Source organism: Martes martes (genome assembly GCF_963455335.1).
Source record: "Martes martes genome assembly, chromosome: 13".
NCBI classification, from domain to species: Eukaryota; Metazoa; Chordata; class Mammalia; order Carnivora; family Mustelidae; genus Martes; species Martes martes.
This window is the reverse complement of record NC_137901.1, coordinates 73588442-73602448: the sequence shown is the minus strand read 5'-3', so window position 1 is coordinate 73602448 and position 14007 is coordinate 73588442. Positions and strand designations below refer to the sequence as shown.

General features: G+C 47.4%; 1 protein-coding gene across 1 annotated transcript in view; it reads left to right on the top strand.

The window, feature by feature from the left end:
• MYO18B (myosin XVIIIB) overlaps positions 1-14007 on the top strand; it is a gene marked incomplete at its 5' end in the record, with an annotated part of 220584 nt that overhangs the window by 170252 nt on the left and 36325 nt on the right. The window contains one exon of the mRNA XM_080821624.1: positions 11092-11222. Coding sequence (XP_080677750.1) covers positions 11092-11222 — 131 coding nt within the window. The remainder of the gene's footprint in view (positions 1-11091; positions 11223-14007) is intronic.

Sequence of the window (14007 nt, the reverse complement as noted above, 5' to 3'; positions counted from 1 at the left end):
TTCGGTGGAGAAGAGGACAGGGAGGATTTGGAGGACCAGGTCAGGGGCTTTAATTTGGTATGGCTAATGAGGTGTAGGGTTGAGGGGCCTGGAGGACTAAATGAGGAGCATGAGAGAGCCAGGGGAGGTGGGGGGGAATGTGAGAAAACGTCACAATAGAGGAGCCCCTGTCAGCCTGTCACACGTCACAGGCTGTCACCCAGTTGTTCTGGGAACGTGAAAGAGGGCTGATGTTTATGGAGTGCCTGCTACGTGGTATGCAGTGTGGCAGGCACCTCCCACGTGAGCCCCCAGCTAGTCCCACAGCACAGGCATGCTAAAGTCATTCCCACTTTATAGATGAGGAAACTGAAGGGAGAGTGGGTGGGGGACAAGACTGGCCTGGGGTCAGACTGTAGGTGATAGAGAAAGCATCATGGAGGAAGTGACTCTGAAATGGGTCTTGAAGGATGAGTAGGAGTTCACTTGTCGGCAGGGAAGAGCATTTCAGGTGGAGGAACAGTAGGTGCAAAGACACAGAGGCAGGAAGGAACACAGGATGTCTGGGAGCTCTGAAGAACGTGAGACTTTCCAGGATGTGGGGTGCAGAGTGTGGGCAGTAGAAAGAGAAGAACCCTGGAAGATGGGCTGAGGGACTCTGAAGGGCCTCTGGGTTTAACCACACAGTTTGGACTGTGAGAAATGAGGAGGAACAGGGGCCTTTTAATCAGGAAAGACATCAGATGATAGATAGTTTCCCTTGAGTGATTTCCAGGATACAGCACAGACAAGGGGCTGTGTGGGAGAGAGGAACAGCAGTTTAAGACAGCAAGAGAACGCTTAGGGGATGATGATGGACACTGTCTCTCTGATCATGAACAGAGAGCAGGGGAAACATGCAAGAGATGAGCCCATTGTACTGATGAGCTACATGAGGCCCAAAGTAGGGAGCTGAGGGTATGGAATAAATTGTTCTCACACTACCCTTTTGGGTGCAGAACAGTGGACACTTGAGAAATTTCAAAGTCCATTTTCTTTATTTCTGCAATCACATGGACTAGTGGGCTGAGAAGACATACGAGCTTCATTTCCATTTAAATTGAAATAAGACATGTCAAAGGTGGCTTGGTAATTACTGCCTAGAACAATGGCCCTCTGATGCGGGAAGTATAGTGTCGATGTATGTAGTACAGATAATTTTTGCATTGGAGACTTAATTATGTTGATATAATTATTCCTCTGTCAGGAAAATTGGGTGGCACAGATATGTCATATTTGCATTTGAGCAGAAAAATGAAATGCCTTCCTTTTTTTTTTTTTTCCAAGAAGCCATTGGGTGGATGACTCTGGGAAGCCAGGAGTGGGGTGTCTGGAAGTTCACTCCAGGTTGGGATGTCAGTCTGTGGGCTGTGGGGTTTTGTGAAGGCCCTGCAGGTGTCAACCTTGAGGGGGTGGGTGGTCCTTCTTTGCCCCATTCTGAAGATGCTGCATCAGAAGTCTCAGGCTGGGGCCGGGGGGCACTTTTAGGGTTGGGAAAGCTATGGGCTCTGAATAGCTAGCGCTGTAAGGAAATTTAGAGAGTTGGGTTTATTTTATTTTATTCTATTCTGTTCTATTTAAAAGTGAATTCAGTTTAATTTAACTTGCAAACCTTGTAATTCACGACAGCACGTTGCACCCTCCTGCCTCAAAGCCTGATCGCCTCCCTCCCCCTGGCTTTTACATCCCGTTGCTCCAAGAGAACCTCAACCACATTCCTTGTATAAGGGTCTAGGGTCTGCCCTGGGAGTCTGTGCCCTCCGCCACTCCCCACCCACTGGGGGAAACTCAGGACCCCAAGAGTCAAGTACAAAGCCCCCTCCTCGTCATTGGAACCCAGGCCTTGGCACAATTATTTCCCAAGTGGAGGGGCTGGTGTTTAGGCAGAAATGGTTCATGATCCACAGTGTGTGAAAGAGGAATCATAAAGAGAGGAGCTCACTTTCTAACAGAGAGAGGACCTAGCTTCTAGTTCTGCCTCCACCACCCAGGGAGTGGCCCAGCAACCTGCCAGGTGGCCTCCCGCTCTGGCCTGGTACCTGGTGTGTGTGTCCGTGGCTGCATCGCTGATGTGAGCAAGCCCATGGTGAGTACACACAGCGGAGACCTCCGCGGGCCAGATCTTCATCAGCTCGATGTCGAACAGCCCAAGCTGCCTAAAACATTCACTTTCCAGAATGCTACAAGAGCCTTCAGGTGATAGCTGGGGGCATTTTAAAACAATTATTTAGGAAACGAGTGGGGAGAAGGAGGACTGCAAGCAGGTGTCTGGAGTCCCAGCCTCTTCTGTCTCGATATAATGGGCAGTCCTGGGCAAGCGAGAGCGGTGGGGTGGGGTCCCGGGGTTCCCTGCATGTCTGCATGGCTAACTCCATTTCGCCTTTAACATAAGACCGTTTTACCTGAGTGGGTGTTAACTAGATGTATCCAGAGACACGTGCAGAAACAAACACAGGATGGAAATACGGCAACTTGGTCATTAAGAGGGGTTGTCCCCAAGTAACAGACTTAAGGGCAATTTTTAATGTTTTTTTTTTTCCCCTGCCACTTTATTTTCTAAATTCTCTATAGGCAACCCTGCTGGAACTTGAAAAGAAAAGAAATGCTGTTTTTCAAAGAAAAAGAATAGATCGCATGATGTTCTATCTGTGCTACGGATTGCAGAGCAAAGGGCCTCCCCACTGAATGGCTTAGAAAAACAGAAATGTCACCCAGCTCTGGAGGCCAGAAGTCTGAAATCAGGGTGTTGGCAGGGCCGTGGTCCCCGTAGGTGCTGGAGAAGGAAGTGTTCCATGCATCTCTCTTAGCTTCTGGTGGTTTGCTGCCCATCTGTGATGTTCCTTGGCTTGGGGATGCATCATTGCAATCTCCTGTCAACACCTGTCAGCACCCCTTCCTATGTGTCTTCATGGGGTTTTGGCTCTGCATTTCTGTGTCTTTCCAAATTTCACTTCTTTTCCTAAGGACGCCGGTCATATTGGCTTAGGACACGCTGATGAACTCATTTTGACTTGACTACCTTTATAAAGATGGTGTCTCCAAATACTGTAACATTCTGGGGTCCTGGGGATTAGGATTTCAACCTGTTCTGAGGGGCGAGGGGGGCACACAATTCAACCTATAACCAGATGTGTTTCTAGAAAGGGGAGGAAGTTCAGGATGGCTACGGTTTTCCTGTGTGGGTGGTACAGACCACTGAGATGGGGCCTATAGGTGAAGAAGGTCCAACGTTACTATGTTCATCAGCTTCCAAGACGGTGCCTGATGACTCCCCACCTCTCGCATTCACCTCCCTGCATGGCCTCCTCCCATGTTGTACCAGAGTTGGTCTGTGTGACCAATAGATGGTCAGTCGTGATGATACATCACTTCCGAGACCAGGTTATCGAAGGTGTTTGGCATTTGCCCAACTCTGTCTTAGATCATGTGCTCTGAGAGAGCCGGCCACCCTGTCATGAGAACACTCCAGGAGCTCAGTGGAGTCCCTTATGGCAGAGAGCTGAAGCCTCTGGCCGATAGCCATGTCAGTGAGCCTTCTTGGAAAGGACCCTCCAGCTTCCATCAAGCCTTCAGACAGCCCATGCACTGGCTGCCATCGCCACTGTACCGTCAGGACAGACCCCGCATGAGTTGTCCTTTGCTGCTGCAATAAGTTTCCACAAACTGGTTAGCTTACGTGACACAATTGAACCTTCCATTGGTTTGGGACTCAGCACTTCTTGGCTCCTGGCTGCCTCCCTCCAGCGTGTTGTCACCATGCCATTACTACTGCCTTCTTCCCTGCTGAACCTCCCCCCTCCACCACCCCCTCTTGCAAGGACCTTTCTGATTACATTTGGGGGCCACCAGGATAATCTCTCCATCTCGAAATCCTTAATTTAATCACACCTACAAAATCCCTCTTGCCATGTGAGTTAACATATTCCCATATGGTGGGGATTTAGATGTGGACATATTTGAGGGCTGTTACCTGTTCTACCCCAGACTCTGAGGCAGAGGCACCCAGATACACCGTTCCTGAACTCCTGACCCCCAGAAAGCCATGAGATAATGAGTGATATTGGATGTTTCAAAACACCGGGTGTTGAGGCAATATGTTATGGGGTAATAAATAATTAACATAGACTAGGGGTTTGTAGTCCAGCATTGGATGCTGTAACACCTGAAAATTGTAATTCTGGATTTCTTATAACTTTTTCCTTGAAGTATATGCACGCACACATGCACACACACACATCTCTGTACATACAGCTATGTAAAATATAAATGCTTATAAGTATATATAGATAGAGATAGGAAAATAGGCAGATCTTGTAAGCATACAGTTTGACGCATAAAGCCTGGATTGAACCTGGATGTGGTCTTTGCTCTATGCCAGTGATTCTCCTGGTTCCTCTCGGGTGCATTTCTGCCCATTTTCTGCTCTACTCTAAATTGTTAGAAACTAGGCTTTCTAGTTTTCTTGCCTTCTGGTAGGGTCAGCCAATAATAGGCGGTGATGGCCAATTGAAACACAGGGGAAAGAGAGAAGCCAGGGTATTGATCTGTCTTTATCACTGCCTTGAGGACCATCCCCAGCAGAAGCTGAGACTTTAATTCCAGATCCCATTAGGAACGCCCCTCTTCCATGAAGCTGCCTTCCACCAGCAACCTTCCATTGGATGACCCAATGCCCTAATTTTTCCTTCTGGCCCTAGGTTGGCAGTGGCTTCCTGCCATTGCTAATCTATCCTGGTGTCTCACCTTTCCATCATCTGAATAACCAATTCCCTGTATTAAATTCCTTTATTTAAATGATCCAGAGCAATTTCCATTTTCCTGACTGATACGGGCTCCTCCAAGGTACTATATTAAATCCTTCCAGCTTCAACAACAACACAACAAAAAATCAGGTTTACAAACTTCATTTTCTGAAAAAAGGAGGCTTTCTTTGCTATGCAGTACCTGCAGGCTTCATACTTTCTGAGTCTTTATTTAGAAAAAAGGACATGAGTTAGGTTATCAAGTGAGTGCCCACCTATTAGGTATACCAGATGTACACAGTTAGACATTATTTTGTTTGTGCCAAGCAATGATCTTTTGCCAGGAAATAATGCTGGCCTGTTATGGGATGAAGAACTGAAAGTGAGGAAGGATTAAGAACTCTGCAAAATTCACATAGGTGTTTCACTTTCGTGTTCCTCCCATGTCGTTGTAGCATTGCATCTCCCCCCTCCCCACCCATCAGGATCTCTTCTGAAGTGTGGTGGGCTTCCACTCTCCTCAGTTCCACAGAGTACTTACCAGTTTTCAAGGAGAAATAGCCCTCTCCCCTGCCAATCAGCCAACTAACGTTGTGTCCTTTTTGAGGTGTTTCCAGGAGGGGTGAGTAAATTGTGGCAATGTTGGGAGTTCTGTTGATGCTGGTAGGTGGACCACTGGAGAAAATGCTTAGCTTGGTAGCTCACAGAGCAGACTGTGGCCCTAGAGTGCCTGGGTCTATGTAGTGATTGATTGGACATGCCTGCCGCTGGTATAGAAATGGGCGGGAGGAGTTGTCAGATATTGGCTGACCCTCTGGAAACAGGCAGGCCTGAGCTTGCATCTGTATGTCCCTTTCTAGCTGTGTGACTTTGAGGTCTTTGATGAGTCTCTCTGTGTCCCTTACAGCATGATAAACCTAGAATCAAACAATTAATTTGCAGGAGAATTACGAAGAAAAGGACCTTGCATAGTGATGACTACCTTCTCCCTAGTCCCTCTCTTTGCTAAATGTTGGGCTCTTTTGCAATCTTAAGTAAGAGCATCTCATGCCTAGTCTTGGGTTTTCTACTGGGTACACCAAGTCTTTCCTTTCCCAGATTGAGATTGAACACCCGCGTTACTGCTCGCTCCATTGCCAAAATGGCCTTGAACTCTGGCCAGGACACAGTTCATAGGGCTTTTTATTCCCCCACAGCCTCATTTTTCCCAGGCAAATAACCCTGGGACAATTTGAATGAAACAGTGGCAGTTCCTCATCACCTCCTCATTTCTTTCTGGGCAGACTGCCCCCACCTCTGGAGGCACAAGCATCCTTGGCTAAAGCAGTAGCGATTAGAGGCAAAGTAGAAAAGAGCTGTGCGCTGGGGTCAGGACACCTGGATCCTGCTGCAGATCACTGCGTCTTGACTGTACGACCCTGGGCAAGTGATTTAACCTTTCTGAGGCTCAGCTGTTCATCTGTAAAATAAGGATAATGAGGCTGCCGTGGGAGACACTGAGCAGGCGATCCAGGGGATTGTTCCTCGCAGCACAGACAGAAAAAAATCCTATATTTCTTAACTTTCTGATCAGAAAAGTCATTCATATCCTTTGCAGAAGGTCTGGAGAAATATAAAAAGGGAAACAAAAATCACCTGATATTTCACCACTCAGAGAGAATAACACTGCTATTACTTTGTTGTAATGTTCTCATGTTACTTTTTATGTTTTTGTATTGCACTTGACTCTGAGGGTTTATAAAGATCATGTGAGACGAGACATCTCATACATTTAGCAGAGGACCTGTCCATGTGAGAAAATAGAAATAAATACATTCATGTGATAGTTTAATAAATATTAATTAAGCATATGTATGTGTCAGACTGGGAATGTTCATGCATCTGTATCTGAATAGACACATTTGCACATATGTTCGTGTATATTTATATGTATTTATAATAGCATATGTGTTTGTGTGTAAGGTTTCTTTAGGGCTGCGCTCTGTAACATGAAGTTTCTGTTTGTTTTTATTGAATCAGAAGAAGATGACAAAGTGAGTTTTCATCATGTTTCAAGAGTGTTTCAGATAGTCTGATCTATACTATAAACTACATGAAATTAATTTCCTTGGGGTACACCTTGAAAGGACAGAGAGGCAACATCTAGGGTGCAGAAATTGACCTGAGAGTCCGGTGCATTTGCATCCCAGAAAGATGCCCAAGGCAAAGAAAACTAGGAGCAGTTCTAAATATTAGTCTCTAATTGAACATCACAAAAGGAGATGGTTTTCATTGCAGCCATAATTATCATATGAAGGACCTCCCACATGGGCAGCTTTCAGTGGCATTCTCCCGGGGGAGTAGCTTGGGAGTTTAACAAGGGTTAATGATTCTCTTAAGTGATGCTGGGGAGGTCAGAACTACACACACTACTTTCACTGCATTTATCTCTGTACATGGTGTGTATCATGTATGCATTCGTGACTAGAGTACCCAGGCCCCTCCTTCATTCACCATGTATACTCATGCAGTGACACCATTCATTCAATCCCCACATCCAGACTGAGTGCCCGCTCAACACCAGCAATACACAGAGATTAGGTCCCTGCAAGAATGTAAGCTCCAGGGAAGTTAGAACTGTATCTGCATCACCTGTGCATAGGTCAGTACCGGCACACAGTAGGTGCTCAATAGATAGAATAGAATAGAGTGAAGGACATGAATATTTGTCTACATGTAATGAGTATATAATATATATGGTAAGACGTTGTGTGTCATTACAATGTGTATATCACTACTGTTGTAGTTATAGAGTAACTGGGCATATGATATATTTATTAGTGGGTTTCTGCGGTATACATCTTACTATCTGAATAGTTTCATATCCTAATTTCTCCCCCAACTGCTTCATGCTTCAGGTCTCTAAAGAGAGAGAAAAACAGAGGAGATCAGCTTCACATGTGGCCTCAAAATACAATCCTGTTTGCCAATGGCAGTCCCAATTCAAACCCAAGCATTATTAGCCACATGTCTCGAGGGTGGAAACATCCCAGACCGGAGAGCGGCGGGTGCCTCCCTTTTGCCCCCTTCTCCTTGTGGACCTCCTCTGTGTCTCCTGAGCGGTCTCTGGCCAGGGCCTTCTTTGGTCTTCCCCAGGGACAGTCTGGGGCACCGCATGCATTCCCTTAATGACTTGGTCTCTGCAATCAGCAGACTCTGTTTGCTTTTCAAGTTGAAGCAGAAAAGGTTAGCTGATTGCTGATTGCACAGACTCCACATTTCCCCAGTCCGTCTCTTTGGGGTGTTCCCACCGGACCTGATCTGAGTCCCCTGGGCCCCGTCCTTGGTCCATATACCCTCATCTATGGATGGTTTTCTTGTCACTGCTCTCCTTGCTCTGTCTAGTTAACTCATCCCCTACACTGCCCTTGGTTGAATCCATGTCTTCCCTCTGCGGGACACTGAAATACCTTCAGAGCCAGAGTCCTTTTCCACCTGTGACCTTGGCAAAAACCTCAGTGATGCACTGCTTCTCACCCTAGTTTTTCCTCGTTATCCTCTGTAAAAATGATATGGTAACAATGTTGGCTAAAGCCTTTCCTCTCTGGAGGTCAGAGAGGTTGAGTAACTTGCTACAGGTCACACAGACAGTAAGGGGCAGAGCTGGGATTCGAACCCAGGCACCCTGGCTCTAGAGGCTCCCTTTGTCTTTCAAGATATTACGGATTTGACTCATCTCAGCTCCCCCTTTCCTCTGCTTTTTTCCAGCCCAGAGCCATCCATCCCTGAGACACGATGCCTGTCCCTGGTGGTCCTGTCCTCTGCCCACCAGGAGGCTCCACAAGGGTTAAGGCTTTAGGCCCTTGTTGTTGTCCCTACATGACATTGCATGGGCGAAGCGCCTGCAGGCACAACTGGGAGGGGACACCAGTGCTCTTTTCTTATCCCTGGGCTCAGGAGGCATAAAGAGCTGTCACCCAAGAACCCAAGACCAGGCTGTGCATCTGAGCTCTGTGCTCTCCCTCCGCATGACCTCACATGGGCCATTCTGCCGCTCTGCTCTCGCTTTCCTCAGCTCCAAAATAAACATTCACCCCATGCCTAAAACAGTCCAGACATGGACTTCGGCTAGCATCTTTGCGTCTTACAAAGACACAGGTGCCCTGTCTCCCAGGAGACCGTGGTCGATACTGTTGCCCTAGGTGGGTGCTGAGCTCAGACAAGTTCTCCTCTAAGCTGCCGAGGACTTTGCACCTGGTCATTTTTCTAGGTGTCTTTAGGAGCTGACATGCCAGGGTCCAGAGGCAAACGCCTCCCCAGCCATTCCCCCGGTGTGTGTTATTTCCTGTGACAGTCCACTGGCCTCCTGCCTGGGGGCCCCTGCCTCGGACTGGCTCTCACCTTGTCAGCACCAAGATGGGGATTTCACAGCTGGCAACTTCAATCAGCTACAGCGCACTGCCAGCCCCTTGTCACCAACCCCCCCACCTCTCTCCACGCTGCTGCTTCTCAGCTCCAGTCAGCCCTGAGCCTTCTCAGTCTTTGCTCTCACTTTCTCTCTCTCTCTCATTAAAATTGGAAAACCTCAAAATCAGATGAAAGGCACAGGCCCACCATACCACGAATAGACCAGCCACTCTGCAAAGGGGAGCTTGTGGGTGTCCCCTTAATGGGGGAGCAGCCCTGGTCCTCCCTGAATTTCAATGGGGGGTGTGCGCATGTAACCCCAGAAAGATCACCGGCAAGACTGGTCTTTAAATTCGGGCTGTGCACGTTACTGCCCGGAATGACTTCTGACTCTGCTGTCCTCCATTTCTTCATCTGCAGCAGAAAGAAAACAATCACGGGCTCACAGAGGCACTGTAAACTGTTCCATGTTGCACAGCTAGTGAGTTAAATGGGCAGCTGGGAACGGCGCTTAGATCTGGCCTTAAATCTTTCTATTTTCACCCTTTCACGTTCTCAGCAGTTGGTATAAGTATGTTCCTCAAAGCAACAGTCAACAGGGGCGCCTGGGTGGCTCAGTCAGTTAAGAGTCCAACTTTCAGTATCAGCCCCGGTCTCAATCTCAGGGTCCTGAATTCAAGCCCCATGCTGGGTTCCATGCTGACCCTCGAGCCCACTTTAAAAAAATAATAAAAATAAATAAAACAAGAGTCAACAAGTAATCCTTACATAATTAGAATGGCTTAAAAGAAAAATGTTGTCTATAATCCCCCTCTTCCTCCTCATCTTTAAATATCACCAGCTTCCAAAGTGTTTTTCCGATTGTATGTGTGTTATTTGCAGATAGATAGGGGCATGATATTCCCTGTGCTATTCCGTTTGCTTAACATTATTCCGCAGAAGCATTCTACGCTGCCACAATCCTTATTTCAAATGTTAATGTGTGCCTAATAGCATCAAAGAGACACGCTGTGATCCCCCATTCCCAGTTGTTAGATGATGAGGCTGCTTTCAGCTTCTCCCTGCATCCTCTGGGAGAGATCTTACTCTGCCCTTTGATTGATACCCTGTAGGTTTAAGGCAAGGTTTCTCAGACTGGGCACTATGGACATTTGGATGAGGCCATTCCTGGTGGAGGGGGTTGTCTTGTGCGTTGTAGGATGTCAGACAGCATCCCTGTTTCTACAAGCTCATGCCAGTAGCGCACTGCCCCCCAACCCCCGACAAACTGTGACAGCAAGAATGTCTCTAGGCATTGCTCAGTGTCTCCTGGGCTGGGGAGTGAGGGGGCTGGCAGAATCATCCCTAGTTGATGATCATTGTGATAAATGGTAGGGGTGGATGACATAGACTGCAAATGGAAATCAGAGGTTTTCCAAAGTCTGCACAGAATCGAATTAAGGCAGGATCAGAGAGGAGAAGGATGAACCCTCAGGGGCGCCAGTCAGGGGCACCAAGCTGGAGTGCCATGCTTCCCTGGGCCTCAGTTTCTCATCTGCAAAATGGGGGCAAGACTAGTGACCCATCTGCCAGACTTTTGAGCAGTGAGAGAGGTCATCGGGGTAAGATGCTTGACACAGTGCCAGGCACAAAAAGATCTCAGTAAATGGCAGTGGTGTCTGCTTGCTCTGGGAGGAGCCCCTCTGGCTTGCACATTGTTGCCTTTGCTGCCTCTGTCTGTGGGTCATGCCCTCATGGCCCCCAAAACATCCACGTCCTCTATAAAATTCAAAGCATCTGTCTGAGGGTCCATAAGCCCATCTGTATAGAGAGGGGGTGTCCGTTACGTACTAGGTGCTCAGTGAACACGGAGTGCAGCCCAGGGTGTGTCTTCCTCCCCAGAAGCTCTGGCCGGTGCATGGGTTCTTGTCCAAGGCCAACATGTGCTTGTGGTCTCTGCCTCCAGGAGAAGTACGTGGAGGAGCTCGCAGCAGTGAGACAGACCCTCCAGACAGACCTGGAGACATCCATCCGGCGGATCGCCGACCTGCAGGCAGCCTTAGAGGAGGTGGCGTCCAGCGACAGTGACACGGAGAGGTAACCTCTAGGGGCCAAGTGCATTACTTCACATGCAAAATGGACATAATACTTTGGACCAACCACTCAAGTGGCTTTATTTTGACTACCTTAGATACACAGATTGACCTCTCACATGCTGAACCACTGCCTACCTCATAAGGTTGTCAGTGAGGGTCAAATGAGGTGCCAGATGGACACCACTTAGAACAGTGCCAGGAGTGCACATGGGCCGTCAGGGTATATGCCGTGTTTGTGCACATAAGGGGCATCTCTTCACAGACGCAACAGCTGATTCAGAGATGCAAAAATGAGACAGCTGGTAATGGGCCAGACCACTTAAATTCAGTGTCAGGGTTTCTCTCCTTTCCCAGAAGACAGGTTGCTTCTGATCATCTCAACTCAAATCTCGAGCTGCCACAAGCCATGGGTGGGCTGCTTACCTGGAGGGAGTTCGAGGTGTCCCAGGTTGGCACATGGGCCTGTGCTGTCCAGCCCCTGCAGGTGACCCATAGCATCCTATTCCCCAGAGCTGCTTTTATAACATTGGCATGTTACTTCTCTGGAAACCACAGCTGTCTGGCTGGCTGCAGCTTCTCTGTCCCATATCCCAGGCTCTGCCACGAAGCCTAGGCAGCAGGAAAAGGCATTTTCTTTGCATTGCTTTGGTAAGAAATAAGGTATCTTAGCCTAACCTTCAGATGTGTCTCCCTCCCTACACACACCTGCATGGACTGCATTGGCCACTGCTCCCTCTTGGTCTTTGTCTCTGTGCGGGACGATTCCTATTGCAGCCAGAACAATCCCAATATCAGACCATGAATGCAACTCTCTCCACTTCCACGAGGACCCTGAGAGAGGTTCAAGGTCACACAGCAAATTAGCATCGTGCACCAGGTGAGAACCCAGGGCTGCTGAGTGTCCTACCCTAGACCTTTGCCTGTCACACCCCCTTAATAGGGTGAAGCAGGGGCAAGCTGCTGAGGGGTGTGGGCGGGAGATGGGTGGTGAGGAAAACAGTGGTGTAAGTCTGCTGTGGGTTAGCCAGCAGGAAGAATGGGTAGAGCTGACCATGCCTGGTCAAGGAAAAAATGCCCCGGAAGGAAACACGTCAACATTCTAATACTGATGGAAGGCATTACTGCTGAAGTTATGGACTTTATTTTCTTATTTCTTTAAGGTTATTTATTTATTTTAGAGGGAGAGAGAGAAAGCAGGGTGAAGGGGCAGGGGGAGAAGGAGAGAGTGAGTCCTAAGCAGACTCTGTGCTAAGGGTTGAGCCCACTGGGGAGCTCGATCTCATGACCCCAAGATCACCACCTGAGCTGAAGCCAGAGTCAGTCACTTAATGGACTGAGCCACCCAGGTGCCCCTAAGTTAGGGACTTTACACACCTGATTTTAGAATGTGAACATGTCCTTTCCTTGATGTGGTTCCGGGCTGGTCATAAACAGCTCAGAGATGTGTAACCTCAGAGTTTTCCGTAATGATGTTCATGCTCAGAATCAGTCAGATGGAGACCCAGGGGGCTCTCCACGTCCTTGCCTCTAAATAAAGGGCTCTATTTGAGAAATCTCAGTTTGTGCAAAAATAGCTTTCATGCACAATTCTAAGTATCACCACCATGCCCTGTTAATTTGCACGGCCGCCAAATTTGGGTGAAACGGCCACTACTGGTGTTGCCCCTGCTTCCTGACTCAGGATTACATTTAGGATGTCCCATACACCACCTGTGGCCTTATTAGGGTCCTGGCAGAACTCGCGTCTATAATTATAAACCCTCGTCATTATTACCCACTCGATGCCGGGGTTGACTTTTCCATTAATAAAGACATTAGCGCTTTCACGTTAATTATAGTGAGAATTAATGGTTGTATATACTAGTTTTTATTTTTGTTTTCTTAACCAATGAGCAAAACTTTGGAACCATTTTCACTTGCATGGCCAGAGATTATTCCCCTGCCCCTTTTTTTTAAGAGATCGAGAACAAGCTGGGGGTGGGAGAGAGATAAACTTAAGCAGGCTCCATGCTCAGCACAGAGCCTGATGCAGGGCTCGATCCCACAACCTTGAGATCATGACCTAAATTGACACCAAGAGTCAGACGCTTAACTGACTGAGCCACCCAGGCTCCCAGCTTTTCTTTCTTTCTTTTTTTTTTTTTTCAAGTTTTTATTTTAATTTCACTATAGTTAACATACAGTGCTCTATTAATTCCCAGTGTACAATACAGTGATTGAGTGATTCTATACATTATTCAGTGCTTGTCAGCATAAGTGTACTCTTAATCCCTACCTATTACACTTATCCCTCCACCCCCGCCCACCTCCCCTCTGGCAGCCATCAGTTCGTTCTCTAGAGGTAAGGGTCAGTTTCTTGGCTTGCCTTTCTCTTTTCTTTTTCCCCTTTGCACATTTGTGGTTTTTTTTTTTTTTTTCAATTCCGCATAAGAGTGAGATCATACTGTGTTTGTCTTTCTCTGATTGACTAATTTCACTTAGCATAATACTCTCTAGCTCCATCCATGTCATTGCAAATGGCAAGATTTCATCCTTTATGATGGCTGAGTAATATTCCTGTGTGTGTGCGTGTGTGTGTGTGTGCGCGCGCGCGCGCGCACGCATGTGTATAACAGCTTCTTTATCCATTGTCTATTGATGGAAACTTGAGTTCCTTCCAAAATTTGACTATCGTAGATAATGTTGCCATAAACAAAGGGTTGCATGTATGCCTTTGAATTAATGTTTTCATATTCTTTGGGTAAATACCCAGTAGTGAGATTACTGGATTATAGGGTATTTCTATT